This window comes from Eucyclogobius newberryi, unplaced genomic scaffold, assembly GCF_026437365.1.
Source record: "Eucyclogobius newberryi isolate DKJ021-1_F unplaced genomic scaffold, fEucNew1.0.hap1 SCAF_8, whole genome shotgun sequence".
In the NCBI taxonomy this organism is placed as follows: Eukaryota; Metazoa; Chordata; class Actinopteri; order Gobiiformes; family Gobiidae; genus Eucyclogobius; species Eucyclogobius newberryi.
In genome coordinates this window covers 29,909,196-29,925,411 of record NW_027316500.1, presented here as the reverse complement: position 1 = coordinate 29,925,411, position 16,216 = coordinate 29,909,196, and the positions used below count along the sequence as shown (strand labels likewise).

At 43.0% G+C, this 16,216-nt stretch overlaps 1 protein-coding gene across 1 annotated transcript; it reads left to right on the top strand.

Annotated features, from left to right (window-relative positions):
* The first annotated feature begins 786 nt into the window (after positions 1–786).
* Positions 787–1,851, top strand: hs3st1l1 (heparan sulfate (glucosamine) 3-O-sulfotransferase 1-like1). The gene has a single exon (XM_072437464.1). It carries the CDS (start codon positions 899–901, stop codon positions 1,829–1,831), a length of 933 nt encoding a protein of 310 aa, XP_072293565.1. The 5' UTR covers positions 787–898; the 3' UTR covers positions 1,832–1,851.
* The last annotated feature ends 14,365 nt before the right edge of the window (positions 1,852–16,216 follow it).

Here is a 16,216-nt window from a genome sequence, read left to right as displayed (position 1 = left end):
ATAGTTATTATTATTAAGTGTAGTTATTATTAAGTGTTACCAATGTTCCAGCTATGTCAGATCCATAGCAACAGGCAGAAAAGTTACATAGTGCACCTTTAAAAATCTAGAGTAAAATATCTTAGCATCGCTCAAAAATGATGCATTTCTTTTCTGCGTTTTTTTTCCAAGTTTTTTATCCCTCCCAAGTTTTCAAACAGTAAAGTTCTCGTATTCAATATTACCAATCTTACTTAATGCCCCCAAATCCTTCGTATTGCATTTGCGAGCGTTCATTCTCTCCGTATTGATCGGCCTCGTCTCATACCGAAAATCAAAGTCACCTGGAAGTGGGAACTCATTTGGCTTCCTGCTATAAACGCATCTATCGCCAAGTCGGGGAGCCATGAATTCAATGTGCTAGAGACCTATGAAACTTCCATCGATTTTAGCCCAAATTCTGACCCGGCAGAAAGGCAAGACGAAGCACTTTGGCCTCGTTCAGCGGGCCGGCTGCCATATCTCGCAATCTCGGACACCAACGAGCTGCTCGGCCAAATGTTTCTCAGACAAAGACATTACAGTATCAATTGGAAGTGACTTTATGGAGTCCGAGGCAGGGAGAGAATGAGAAAAAGGAGAGAGAGGGAGAGAGCGACCCATAGAACGATGAATAGAGATGATCCTTTTGTGATAATGCACTTGTGGACTCGGCAGCTATTCCTGTAAAATGTCTTCCAGAACCTGTAATCTGAATATCTCTTTCTTGTCTCTTTGTCTCCCTCGCAGATGCGCTATGGACTTCATTCGACTCCAATTGCGCACAAAGACCGCAATTTCGACCGCTCTTGATACCTTTCTGCTCAGATAGACCGGCGCCATCTTCAACCATCTCCTCTAAATCCTACACCTGCGCAAAATGTCTTACTTCCTGTCATTTGCGTTGCTTTTTGCCATCCAAATCCACGGGGCGCCGCCTGAGTTCCTACGAGAAGCTTTCGGCGCGGACCCCATTGAACTTGATTCGGTCCAAGCTACCAATATGTCAGATATTTCCACTTCTCCTCCTCCTGGGACGAGCAAAAGGGCTCCTCAGAGCATCATTATTGGGGTGCGCAAAGGCGGAACTAGAGCCTTGTTAGAAATGCTAGACATCCATCCAGAAGTGGCAGCAGCAGCCACCGAGGTCCACTTTTTCGACTGGGACGAGAACTACGTCAAAGGGTTCGAGTGGTACCGCGATCTGATGCCGTACTCTTATCCCAAACAGATTACCATCGAGAAAACGCCGGGATATTTCACCTCGGCCCTCGCCCCGGAACGCATCTACGCCATGAACTCGTCCATAAAGCTCCTGCTGATTCTGCGGGATCCGACGGAGCGGGTGATTTCAGACTACACGCAGGTCTACTTCAACCGCTTGGAGAACCACAAGCCGGTGCAGGCCATCGAGAACCTGCTCGTCCGAAACGGCGTCCTGAACATGCGATACAAAGCCATCCAGAGGAGCCTCTACGACGTCCACATGCGAAACTGGTTGAGGCATTTCCCCCTGGAGCAGATCCACATCGTAGACGGGGACGCGCTCATCCGGGACCCTTTGCCCGAGCTGCAGAAAGTCGAGAACTTCTTAAACCTGCCGCCCAGGATAGTATCGTCCAATTTCTACTTCAACCAGACGAAGGGGTTTTACTGCATTCGGAGCGACGGGCGAGAGCGCTGCCTTCACGAGTCGAAGGGTCGCCCGCATCCGGTGGTCAATAACTCTGTCCTGCAGCAGCTGAGGGCTTTCCTGAGGGAACATAACAGGACCTTTTTCAGACTGGTCAGGCGTACCTTCAACTGGCAATAAGACACAAGACACAGTGGGACTTCACGAGTGACACGGATCGGTACATGTTCAGAGTTGATTGAAAAAATGGTCAGTTCGGAAGTGTCGCCAGTTATTCGTTTTCGTCAGTTTGATACGTCGCGATCGCTGTGTCGGAGGGTGGTCATCCAAGTGTGTTTTTGTAACGTGAAACCTTTTTTGGAGGTCTAGACAATGTGACAAAGAGCAATAAAGATGAACTAAATTCATGTTTTCTACTCCAGGACCTTTTAACTCATGAAAATGCCAATTTATTCCTCCAAAGCTGAACTCTCTTTTGCTGCGTCGGGCTATGTACACGGCACCTTTAGCTTATCATTAACGATTACTACACTATTTAAAATGTTATGATTGCCCTACTTTTTGGACAGATGTCTAACACATCGGCCGTCAAATGACTATAAGGGGAAAAGTTGGTGCATTTTTGTAGCACGGAATAAAATAATAATGTTTTGTGGTCAGTTTGGGAATAGAAGTTCTTATAGACGTGACAAAACATTATTTAGATTTTATGCAGAGCTGAACTAGCAATCGCACTTTAATCCACAACAAAATGACATCATCACCAATCATCGATGATCAGCTTGAGGACGTTTAGTGGTCCACAACTAATCCTCTGTCCGTCAGCGTGTGGTTTGGAGCAGCGGTCAGACTTTGGAGGAATAAATTTGTCATTTTTCGTGTTAAACGGCATCGATTAAACGTTCGAATACGCCCTCATTTTAACTATGAACTCCACTATTGCAGCTCAGAGTAACGCTGTGGGCTATTTCCTTTTCACGTTTTACAGAAATCGCAGATCTTTGTCATCCTTACGCCGCCAATTTCTCATTTTATAAGATTACAACTCATCAAGGACGATATTCCCTTAATACGGCGTCGTTATCTTTGTCAGTTTATCTCGCTACCAGTATTCCTGTGGGAGGCCAATTTCTAATCAATCAAAATTGCGATGACGTTGCCTACTTTCTCATTCGTATGCATTCGTCTGAACCGGCGACATATTGCAGTCGATACCTAGACCTGCGCAGCTCGGATCTCGAATTAGCACGTTTACGTAAGACCGGCGAAAGTGCTTATGAGGCTGGTCCACGATGCAATCATTACGCTGAATAATTAATGTATCCAGGTCAACCTTCTTTCACAGCGCCGCGGAAACACCCGATGCCTCCCGACTGACATTTTCAATTAAACTTCTACATGTGCCGATGGATTCTTCTGTACGTTGGGACCCTCAAAGGAGCTGCTGCGTGTTACACGGACCTCGAGGGGCGATCGGCACTTTAGCGAAATGACACTGAAACCCCCCCTTTGTACCGCGTCTTCATATCTTTGCCGTGATCGCCGGTTTCCACACCTGCCGACAGTGCTATATTTACACGGGGAAATATGAATAATTGTAACTAGGGGCGTCGGATTAAACGAAAGCTTCTCAGAGTTTAATAAATCTTCCCGCGCGAGCTGGGGGCGTCGGAATGATCGCATTACTGCAAAAAAAAAAAAAAAAAGTTTATGAAACACACAGACGTTTTTTCTCTCCTTCTCGTTTGATATTGTTTCTTGATAATAAATGGTTCTGCTTTGAAAACTTCCTCACGGTTTCATTCTCGACTAGAAAAAGCCCGAGGCCGTGGCTCCGACCCGGCTGTTTTGTGTATCCAAAGCGAGGCGAGCACGTTCGGAATTTGCCTTTGATTTTCCGCGGTGGAAACGAGACGTTAATGCAAGGAAATGGGAGCCCTGGAGCGGCGCTTTAGTACTACAGGAATCGCTAATGGTTTGAGACATTGAAGGTAGCCCGCGCCCGCAGCAGGAATGAGTCAAAGCTCCGCAGTCAGCACCCAACGCACGCCCCTCCCCCTCTGCATTCTCAGCGCCTTTTTGCTTTGTTCGACGCTTTGCACAGGTGTCATGGCGTCCGCCGACACGTACGACGCATTACGGTTTAATGTGACGCGGTTTGAGGTTAAATTTAGGTGGCATTAATCGCGTGATCAGACGAAACATTACGACCACCGGTTCACGTGTTCCATAAGACGCATTAAAGGTGCACTCTGCGTTTTCTGGTCAATAGTGCATCAATGAAGAAGACATGGTGCGCTTTTGTCTGCAGTATCAGTATTTTAACGGACAATTCTGGCTTCACATTTTTTTTTATATTATATCTTAGAAAATGAGTTTTACTGCAGGTATTCGGTAACAAAATGCATTTCCTCTCCCTTTTTTGAAGGGTGTTTTTGGCTCGGAGGCTTTATCCAATTGGACAGTGCAGCGTGAAATGGGAATGAGACCGGGGAATGACCTGCAGCAAACCGTCCACACTCTAAACACATTTTCAGAGTGATCTTCCCAACGCTGTCTGTCATCCGGCCTCGGGACATGTCTAGCGACCATCGTTTGCGCCACCTGTAGTGCATGTTGGGTAATGCGGCTTTTGGCGTCCGAGGAAATGCTATTCAAACCTAACATTACGATTAGACTTGTGGTCATAGTTACATGCTTAATCTGTGAGTTTGCAGAATTGTGCAGTCATTCTATCACGTTGATGCTAGCGCGCGTTAGCTCCCGCCGCCTGCAGTTTTCCCCGGACCACCTTGTTGTCCCGGGCGCACAGACGGACAGGGCGGGTCATGTTTCTTTCATCGATCAACCTTTTAAAGAGGAGCCAAAGCTACAGCTCCCGTGGGGATCGATGTGCGCGGCGTAATCTCTCCGTCCGCGCCGTCTCCTGGAATAAGCTCCGTAACTCTCCCGAGGCACTGGTCGCCGAGGCCGACTGGATCCATAACCAGAGAGTCGCGCGGCGCTGTCGGCCACTTTGAATATTAACGTGAACGTGTCGGCCGCCCGGGGGGGTTCGAAATGAGAATGAGAGCGGAAAATGAAGGCTGTGTACACACGGTTTAGAGGGACGACGGGATCAGCGGGAGGAAAATCCCCTGCGACCGTTTCTACGACGCTGAAATTTCATTACAGGGAAGAATCGAGAGGAAGTACATGCGGCGGTGGTGATACGGTAAACGGAATGAGCCAGACCTCTGTGGAAAAGGTAATCGGCGTGTTGAGTAGAGTGCTAAATCATCAGTTTGGATTAAAGAAATGAACTAAATGAAGTAATGTTAGCTCTGACTTAACGGTAAAACGTCACCATCTCATTTACTGTATTTTGTATTAAGTTGCACCAGCCAAAAATGCATAATAGAGAAGAAAAAACACATTTAAGTCGCACTGGAGTATAAGTCGTATTTTGGGGGAAATTGATTTGATCAAATGCAAGACCAAGAACAGACATTTAATCTTGAAATGCAGTTTAAAATAATAACAGATGAGAGAACATGGTGAGTAGGTGTACGTATGCTAATGCTAACACCTTCAGCTACATGATGTATGCTAACGCTAACACCTTCAGCTACATGACGTATGCTAACGCTAACACCTTCAGCTACATGACGTATGCTAACGCTAACAGCTTCAGCTACATGAGGCACAGACAGAACTGTGGTAAGTGTCTGGTATGTTAACGTAACATATGAACAGTTATTCAGATAACTATAGCATAAAGAACATGCTAACAAGTTTACCAAAGCATCAGTTTTACCCCAAATCACTAAATCCATTGAATTCTTCTTCCTCTGTGTCACTTCTAAACAACTCCACAAACTCCAGAGGTAGAGGAAGTGCAGATTCTTCTTCTACGTCGCTTAGAGCCTAGAGCGCCCTCTTGTGGTTGTCAGTGTGAAAATAACTAATAATATCACATATGAGTCGCTCTGGAGTATAAGTCGCACCCCGGCCAAAACTATGAAAAAAGGTGTGACTTATAGTCCAGAAAATATGGTAGTTAAGTAAAAACGCAAAGGTATTCAACTTGCTTGTGCGAGTCGTGCTTTGTTATGAGTTTGTTTTACCTTGAAGAACTGAAAAATAAATAGATGGATGAAAAACAGAAAAAAGGGTTTGTCCAACAGAAAAAAAAGTATAGTTTTTGAGAATTTTAACGATTTCTGTCGAGATCCATTTATTTTTAAACGAGCCGTATATGTAAGATTGTATTTGTTTTAATTCCACGAGCTTCCTTTGTCCACAGAAGCAACAAGTTAAAATCAAATATAGCGTTTGCTGAAAACAATTTATTCACTTAAACACAAAAACATTGCGGTGTGTGAGTGAGAGAGTGATCGGTGACCAACAAATGAAAACATAAATAAATACATAAAAAAACATATTGTATTCCACATATATCATGACAAAATTAACTATTTCTGTTAAACATTTGAACCAGAGATATTGGCTTTGGAAAACAAGACGGTGTCACAAGTTGAAGTTCACGGTTCAACACAAACTTTTCTCACTTTTCTCTTAATGAGGGAGAGTTCGAACTTCGCACAAATGAAAGGTTCAGGCCCAGAAATAAAATCAGTTTCTTCAAATTGGAACGGATCGTGTCGGATGTGCTGAAGCTGGAGCCGGGAAAGTCTCATTTAACATTTGTTTTCTTGGTTTTGTGGCAGAGAAAAGCTTCTGAATCAAAAGATACAAACCCCAAAAATGTATCTCTGACCTTTGCTTTCTCCACCAACAGCACAAACGTGTCTTATAAAATGATTAAAGTCGATATAAGTACGCTTCCAAATAATTATAGATGACTAAATAATTCATTTTCTGCACTTACATTATTTGAGCAAATTTTTGAACGAATTTATAAATATAAAAAGTAATTAAAAAAAAGTTGAAATACATTCATTATAAAGCTTTTGTCACTGACTTAATTACAACGAGAAGAGTCATTTTACTCAAATTTTTAAGTAAAAAAAAGAAAAAGGACAAAGGAATAATTGGTACCACTGTATAAATTACACCTTGATTAGTTTTAATGAAGCAATTACGTTTTATTAGAACGTTTCAGGCTTTGTAACTACCGAATTTAACCCTAATTTTGAGATGACGGCACATTAAGTACTTAAAAAGCTTGAATAATTCTTAATAAACTATTTGTTTCTTGTGAATCAGTCTGTGTTGAGGCTTTATTAGGTTAATCACAGTATGTTATTATAACGTGTCCCTGAATCAATCAAGAAGGCTATGTTTCCCACCATAACCTTTAACCTTTAACCTTAACTCTTCCTGCATGGTCTTATTTCCAACCATAAACTGAATCTTCCACAGAAACTCCATGAAACAGGCGTTTTCTCCTCACCTTTGGTCACCAGGGGCCACATGTCCCTCACATGTCGTCCCGGGGGAGTGGTTTGCTCTTTTCTAACGCCCTTTTTCTGTCCTCGGCACAACTGAAGGTCTCGAGGAACTGGTTTTTATATTTTTATGAGATCAGAAAATAATCACTCAACTTGAAGTCCATTCCCCATTCATTTCCCCTGAGAATGGAGAATAACCACAGATTTTAAATGAGATTATAGGTCTTATAAGTTACCACACTGGTCCCAATCAAGCTTTCAAATGTTGAATATGTAATGTATGTATTTCCTCCCTAAAAGTCTATGGGAAAAATGAATGGAAATGATTGTGTGTTGGGTTTAAATGCGGCATGTTTGACTTGTTTGAGGTGTTTTTGGTTGTCTCGTGAAAGCTGTTATTCCCACTGTTGTCATGTGGTGATTGTAGATTAAAAAAATAATAATAGTCATTTCAACATTTCAGGGTTCATTAGCTTCGTGTCAACGTGCAGGCGACTCCACCAGGCCAAGCTTTAGCCACATAAATAACATCACACCCACTGAGACGAGCAGGTGGTCCACTCGTCATCAGAAAAGTTCCATTGTGCATCTTTAAACCGCTTCACTCCTCAACGCACGAGCAGAGGGTGGGACCTTGTGTCGATTGTGACGGGGGCGTTTTTAATGGCAGAGAAACCGGGTTTGAATGACTTTACATTTTTCAGACAAATACGGGAGCCCTGGATAAAGAGGAAGAAGATGCACAACAAATAAACCTGAAACTGTACATAATATACTTTTAAATACTGCATTTTCCGGACTATAAGTGCCAACAAGTTTAGCAAAGCATCAGTTTTACCCCAAATCACTAAATCCATTGAATTCTTCTTCCTCTGTGTCACTTCTAAACAACTCCACAAACTCCAGAGGAAGAGGAAGTGCAGATTCTTCTTCTGCGTCGCTTAGAGCCTAGAGCGCCCTCTTGTGGTTGTCATATTTGAAACTAATGAATAATATCACATATAAGTCGCTCTGGAGTATAAATCGCACCCCGGCAAAAAATATGAAAAAAATACAATTTATAGTCCGGAAAATACGGTAAACAACAAGTAAAGTGCCTGTGCTTCCCAAAAACGCTCACAATACATGTTTTTTGTCCCGTTTTATATATGAACCAAAATGAAGACGGTTACAGTTTTTAACTCTAACGAACAATCAAGAGCGATAGAATTTAAAACGCTCAAATAATTCCTTTAGGTTCTATTGATGTGGAACTCATTATAAACACAGAAACTGCTGTGCAAATTGTACAGCAACGAGTTAAAAGTGTAAACATCCTTCCAAACGAGCCTTTCACCGCATGAATGAGTTTTATCAAAAGCATTTTAAAAGCACCCGTTTGTGTTCTGTTCCTCAGTGTGGGGCCGCGTACTAAACATGCAGTATTTGTCGGAGAAAGTGCTGCTCGGTGACTTTTGTTCAAAGATGAATGCAGTACTAATGGATCAGCGTTCACACTGCGTGAGGCAATAAACAGTACGACTTAAAAGTACACAACTTTTCTGCGCTGATGGTTTTGCTTTAGCTTCGCCTGGAAATTCTCCCCGGCACGAGACTCAAACTCCACGGATACAAGCAGGCGATTCCAAGTAACGAGTCAGATCTGTGGAGAGGCACACCAGCTCGCATTAAGAATGACAATAAAAACACTTGTATTTGAATAAATGCACGATAGTCAAATAGTTTTAATGCAATACAGCGGAACAGACCAGGCAAAGCTTTTAACATGTTTTATCAATTAAAAAAATCTCCATGGCGACAAGAAGGTTGTGTACACCGCACCAGAAAAGTTAAAGGACACATATTATACAATCAACATGTGCTTATTTAATGTTATACATGTTTTTAAAGCATTGTGTTTGGTTGTATTCAGCTTTATTCAGTTCCAATAATCCTGTTTACGAGGGTGTCATCTCTGCTCCTTTCTGGGCCTCACAAAAACACCCGTCCTGTGACATCATAGGTAGGGCTCTGGAGGTCTTCCGTGCTGTTTTTCAGTCCCTAAATCATTAACATACTCATTTATTTAATTTTTTTTTCAGGAAGTAAAAAAAAAAGCAAGCATTTTACATATAAATTAGAAGCATATACAATCATCCAGGTGCAGACAACAGACACATAAACCTTCTGAGCATTTCTGTCGTCAAATCTCATTCTTTGTGCGTGTTTATGTTAGCGGCAAGTTGAGACAAGCTAGCTTTTGTCTTTCTCCCCGTGGTAATTCCCTCTGCTGCCGGTAGATGCTAACACCAAATCCTGACGAGGGAACGCCTCACTGATAGAAAGTTTTGTAAGCGTTTCAATAAATACATTAGTTAAAGCTTTTGAACATGAAATGCCAAAGTCAAAGTGCTCCAGAGCATGTTTAAAGGCCAATAACATTACAAACGATGCATAGTAAGTCCTTTAAATGATGCAGTTTTGTCTCTTCAGTTAATGCATCTTTCACTTGCATTTTTACACATGTTTCAACAACATTTTGCCTTATTATTTCTTGCCCAGCTCGTTTTGGCTTGATTCAAACTCCTCCTGGCGCAGCACACGGACATTACGGGAAACGTCTCCGTCAGCGGCGTTAGCATCGCCATTAGCCGAGGTGCTATGTACGGACACGGCATAGTGTGCCATTAAGCAGGTGGGCGGGGAGGACAAAAGGGCACGTTTGGCTTTCACCACCAGAGCTGCACAAATCCCCATTCACAGTCCCTGTTTATTCAAGGCTAATGTGCTTCTGCGAGTCTGGGACCTGCACGGCGCATCTGCTCCCGTCTGGAGACTCTGAGGAGCCAACACTCAAATGCCGGGCTGTCTGAGGATAGAGATATATTTAACAACAATATTTAACAACCCCCCCGAAGTTGAGACTGCTCGCAGAAAGAACACATTTGTCAGGATCACGGCGGTAAATGTGATTGGCTCAGAGCATTTTCAGTGTGCAAAGGAGCGAATACGAAGCTTATTAATGTGTAAATAATGGCAATTTTTTAGTGCTGCTCTAGACCTGCTTTAGTCCTGCTTTAGTCCTGCTTTAGTCCCGGTTTAGTTCTGGTTTGGACCTGCTTTAGACCTGCTTTGGTCTCGGTTCAGTCCTGCTTTAGTCCTGCTTTAGTCCTGCTTTGGTCCTGCTTTAGTCCCGGTTTAGTTCTGGTTCAGTCCTGCTTTAATCCTGCTTTAGTCCTGCTTTAGACCTGCTTTAGTCCTGCTTTAGACCTGCTTAAGTCCTGCTTTAGTCCTGCTTTAGTCCTGCTTTAGTCCTGCTTTAGACCTGGTTTAGTCCCGGTTTAGTTCTGGTTCAGTCCTGCTTTAATCCTGCTTTAGTCCTGCTTTAGACCCAGTTTAGTCCTGCTTTAGTCCTGCTTTAGACCCACTTTAGTCCTGCTTTAGACCCAGTTTAGTCCTGCTTTAGTCCTGCTTTAGACCTGGTTTAGTCCTTCTTTAGACCTGGTTTAGTCCTGCTTTAGTCCTGCTTTAGTCCTGCTTTAGTCCTGCTTTAATCCTGCTTTAGTCCTGCTTTAATCCTGCTTTAGACCTGCTTTAGTTCTGCTTTAGTCCTGCTTTAGTCCTGCTTTAGTCCTGCTTTAATCCTGCTTTAGTCCTGCTTAAGTCCTGCTTTAGACCTGCTTTAGTTCTGCTTTAGTCCTCCTTTAGTCCTGCTTTAGACCTGCTTTAGTTCTGCTTAAGTCCTGCTTTAGTCCTGCTTTAATCCTGCTTTAGTCCTGCTTAAGTCCTGCTTTAGACCTGCTTTAGTTCTGCTTTAGTCCTGCTTTAGTTCTGCTTTAGTCCTGCTTTAGTTCCGCTTTAGTCCTCCTTTAGTCCTGCTTTAGACCTGCTTTAGTTCTGCTTTAGTCCTGCTTTAGTTCTGCTTTAGTCCTCCTTTAGACCTGCTTTAGTCCGCTTTAGTTCTGCTTTAGTCCTGCTTTAGTGCTGCTTTAGTCCTCCTTTAGTTCCGCTTTAGTCCCGCTTTAGTCCTTCTTTAGTCCCGCTTCGCCCGTCTTGTGAACTGCTGTAAAGGTAAAAAAAAAAGTGCAGAAGAAAAGATTAGAGCCAAATTAGAGTTCAGTATCTGAGGATTGTGAAAACGTAATACTATAAATCTTTTGATGAGGGATTCTCAAGAAATTGTATTTTGAAGATTTTTTCACCCAAAAAAACGTAATTTTGAGATCTTTGCAAAAGCACAGGATTGCACATTTTGGAATCAAAGGACATTTAAGACATAAAAATGAATGTTTTAAGGGCCACTTTGTGTAAATATTATTTTTTAACTGGATTTAGTTTGTGGGAGTTACACACCTCCTGAAGTACCACATCAAGGGACCAATCACAGACAGGTTTTTTTAAATTATTATTTTTTTTCTTTTCTTTCACTTTGAGGTGAAATAGATTCCTCTGTAAAGGAATCCATGTCCAACTTAAAGAGCGTTGAAGTTAGAACAGTACGTAAAGAGAGAGAACAGTTCAAAGTCTGGGCGTTCAACATTTACCTAAAGTCTGAGGAATAAAGTCTGGCGGTAATGCAACACTTGGATGCCAACCGCCATAAAACAACAACAACAACAACAACAACAATAACAATAACAAAGGCATCTCATGACCTCTTGGGCTTTGTCAAAGCACTGGAAGTCAAGGCACTGGAAGAAGAACTTTTAGGACTACGACAAAGTCTAAGGAATAAAGTCTGGAGGTAATGCGACACTCGGATGTCACCTGCCATAAAACAATAAAGTCTGGCGGTAATGCAACACTTGGATGCCAAGTGAAGTAGTCTCCGGTCTGGAGAGACGGGAGATGGCGGAGGAGAGTGGATCGGGGATGGAAGACGTTCTGGACGGCGTGGAGGAGCAGCCTTTTCTGCCTGCACGTGCCCGGAAACGTAAAAAGTCCCTTAGCTCGTCCGAGGGTTCTGGGAATGAGCAGCAGGATGAGGCTGAAGCTATTGATATCCGGGGTGAGAGCAGAGACTGTAAGGTGATCATAAAGCTTGCACAGGATAGTGCATCCTTTAAGGAGTGGAATTCAGTGGCATTGTCAAAGAGCCTAACTGTAGCTGTGGGAGTGATCAAGAGTGCGAGTGTCCTTAGAGATGGCTCGCTGCTGGTCGTGTGCAAGGACGCGGCTCAGCAACGGAAGGCGATTGGAACTAAACGTCTGGGTGGAAAGGACATTCTTGTGTCTGATGCTGAAAGAAACACGGTCAGAGGAGTTATCGTAGGTGTCCCTACGACGACGTCTGTGGATGAAGTTAAGGAGAATTTGACTGGAGCTACGGTGGTGGACGCTAGGCGGTTGAAGGTGACCCGGTCTGGGCACTGGAAGAACAACTTTTAGGACTACGACAAAGTCTGGGGAATAAAGTCTGGCGGTAATGCAACACTCGGATGCCAACCGCCATAAAACAACAACAACAACAACAACAACAACAACAATTGGATGCCAACCGCCATAAAACAACAACAACAACAACAACAATTGGATGCCAACCGCCATAAAACAACAACAACAACAACAACAACAACTATTCTAGTCACAAAGACATATCATGACCTCATGGGCTTTGTAACACCAAAGCAATGGAAGGAGTTCTTTTACGGACTACGACAGTCTGAGGACTACGAAAAGTCTGAGGAATAAAGTCTGGCGGTAATGCAACAATTGGATGCCAACCGCCATAAAACAACAACAACAACAACAACAACCTCAATGGACACAGGTCAGTGACACCCCATCAGGACACGTTACAGGTCAGATCTGTGGCCAGGCAATCCAGCTTACAAGAGTGCGTGTTTTCTTTTCTTTATCGTAAAAAAAATCAAGACAAGTTAGTTTGATGCCAAATTGGGAAACATTAAAAGCAAACAATTTATATATACATATATCCGTGGAGACAAGTAGGGGGCGGACCTCCAGACCTCCCACTCTAGCACGTGATCGAGTTCAGGTTTAGTTCCAGGATTAGTCCAAGTCCCAGTGGTGTAGCTGTGAAATATGGGCCTTGGGTACAAATAGTCTTGGGGCCCCCTCTGAATAGACCCTTTGCAATTTGAGCCTGTAAATGTGTTTTATACTTTCTCCATGGTACAAACACAATACAGACTCGTGTCCCGCTCCTGCGTCACTCTCATGGTAAACAAATACCTTTTACCGTTCCCGAGCCCAGATCCATTCTGCCAACGCGCTGTTCCGTCCCGCGGGTTAGCGCTAATGCATTTTCAATGGGAGATTTAGCGTTAGCCTCCAAGCATCATAAAGAAAAACCAGGGCGACCGACAAGCACTCCACCACATGCGAGTCACGCCAGAGCCTCGTGAGAGACATTACCCAGTGCGCTTCGCTGACGTTAGCGCTTCGTGATGGAATTAGCATACACGGGAATGAACGCGTAATCGAACGTTTCCTAAATCTACAAACATATAGTGGGTAAAAACGGTTTGACAATGACATTTTGGTTTATTTCATCAAGCACCACACAATCTGCAGACCTTTAGTCAACTTAAGAACTTCAAATAAAGCTGATACTGACTCTTAATACTCATAATAATAATAATACGCAAATGTAAAAAACATATTTAACACCATTTACAGACTACAATTATTCAATGCATAGAACGTTTGAATCAGTTCTAAACACATCAGAGTCTGATCGTATTTGATCTGAACCTGACTAGCCGAAGTAACTGGCACCGTGACATTTGAACGGCTGCTCTGCTGCGCATCGAGTCGCCACGGGAACACAGAGTCGTTTACCTCTGCTCAAACTGAGAAGCCCTGGATGAAGAGGAAGAAGATGCACCAAAAAAGGAATCAATGCTTTCATAAGTGAAAATGTACATAATATTCTTTTAAATAAGCAAATACTAAAGTGCCTGTTTTATTTATGAACCAGAATGAAGACAGTTACAGCTTTTGACCCTAACGAACAATCAAGAGCGATAGAATTTAAAATGCGTTTGCTCAAATAATTCCTTTTGGTTCTATTGATGTATAAACACAGAAACAACGAGTTAAAAGTGTAAACATCCTTCCAAACGGGCCATTCACTGCATCAATTAAAGTTTTATCAAAAGCATTTTAAAAGCACCCGTCTGTGTTCTGTTCCTCAGCGTGGGGCCGCGTACTAAACATGCAGTATTTGTCGGAGAAAGTGCTGCTCGGCGACTTTTGTTCAAAGATGAATGCAGTACTAATGGCTCAGCGTTCACACTGCGTGAGGCAATAAACAGTACGACTTAAAAGTACACAACTTTTCTGCGCTGATGGTTTTGCTTTAGCTTCGCCTGGAAATTCTCCCCGGCACGAGACTCAAACTCCACGGATACGAGCGGTCGAGACAAGCTAGCTTTTCTACTTCTCCCCATGGTAATTCCCTCTGATGCCACTAGATGCTGCTAACACTGACTCTTAAAACTCCGGCCGCACAAGGACAAGTCCAAAAAAAAAACACGACTCGACCTTGTTTTCCCGCCGGGTTCGAGTGCTTGGGCTGCCGTCCGTCCGATATGATTAAAAGAGAGTCATTTAAAAAGCCCTTGACATTAACAAGTCGGCGTAACTGATGGCGACTATTAGAAAGTCACTTATCGCGGCGCGTCTTTGTTAAGTGCCAACCCCGGTGTAATTAAAGGTTTGAGGGGTGGTCCGGAGCGCCGCGCCCGTCGATGTTTTGGCTGCTCCTGTCGTGCCGCCGCTCCCTAATGATCCGTCTTCTATTGTGATTGATGAAGCACTTAGCGGGGGAAAAACCAAAGCGACCGCGTGCGGGAGAGAGGGGGGAGGGGGGACGCCGCACGCGAGCTAAGCTGTTTGCAAACCGGCCGCTGTCGCACAATACGAGTCTATTACGGAGGTGTCCTTGATGGGTATTGATGGTCTCCGTGATGAACTTCGAGACGAGCCGATGCGCTTCAGGGGACGCCGGGCGAGACGCTTACGGAAAGTGCCAAATGGGTCGACAAACGGGTCACGAAAGTTCAATTGTGCGCAGAAAGGACGTGATTAGTGGTAATTATGATTATTTTATCTTTCTTCATTGCAAACTGCTATATTAAAGAGTTGTACGCACGATGTGTGTCTGTTTATAAAAGCAGCTCTTAGTGTCAACGTGAGATCGCTTTTTGTCCTGTTTGCTGGTTTTATTCTGACAAAAGCAGGAAGTGCGCCGTTAGCACTGTGGTTGTTGTTAGCTTTACCACGATCCCAAAACTCGCTCTGAAAGTCGTGAAAAGCGCCTTCAACTCATTGCAGTGACTCGTAATATGTTAAAACACTTTTGGAGCTGTTTGAAATTAAATTGTTTTGTTTTTCTCACTTTTTTCAGACAGATACAACATTGTAATTAATCTAATTGTATTAACTGTATTAATGTAATAATAAAATAATTGCCATTTATTTCAAGTAGTTTTCAATTTTTTTTTCAACATTTGTGCAGGACCTGAAGTGTGAGTGCTCGTCTTCTGATCCAAAGGTCGGCGGTTCAACTCCCCGCTCGGTCAGATCCACTGGCCCGCAGGTTGGCGGTACGATCGCAGCTGCCTCATGTGAATACTGCCGTTGTGTCCTTGGGCAAGACACTTAACCCAACTTGCCCCCCAGTGTCTGCGAACATCTGTTAAGATGCAACAGTGAACTCTTAAACTCTTGAAAAAGGAACATCAGTACATTTAAAGCTGATAAAAGTTATGAATAATGTCTCTTTTCTCACAGCCACAATACATGAAACTTTTATTTGTTTTAAGTGCTTAAGTTCAGTGTAGAAACTTTTGTAGCATTATTTTTTATCATTTTTATTCTACTTCAACTTTGTGAATAGATTAGATTTGTTTATTTGAAAGGGGATGAAGCAATTTCACCAAACACATGAATAAACATGAGCAAAATAACCAGAAATAGCTTAAGAAAAGCGACATTTCATCTGTAATCCTCTGGCTATGACGCTAAAAGACGATATGATCAATGATTCTGCAGGATATAAACAGATAAAACGACCCAGAGAACTAAACTCAATGAGAACCAGGATCAGAAAACGTTTTATTGTCAATGTCAGTGGAAAAGGGAAACTTCTGAGTCGAAACATAAACATAACATTATGTCCAGGTCATTAGTTTGAATGTTTAAATGATAAAACATATAACGATGA

Excerpts from the sequence above, each read along its gene's own strand:
- hs3st1l1 (XM_072437464.1), top strand. The coding sequence starts at position 899 with ATGTCTTACTTCCTGTCATTTGCGTTGCTTTTTGCCATCCAAATCCAC.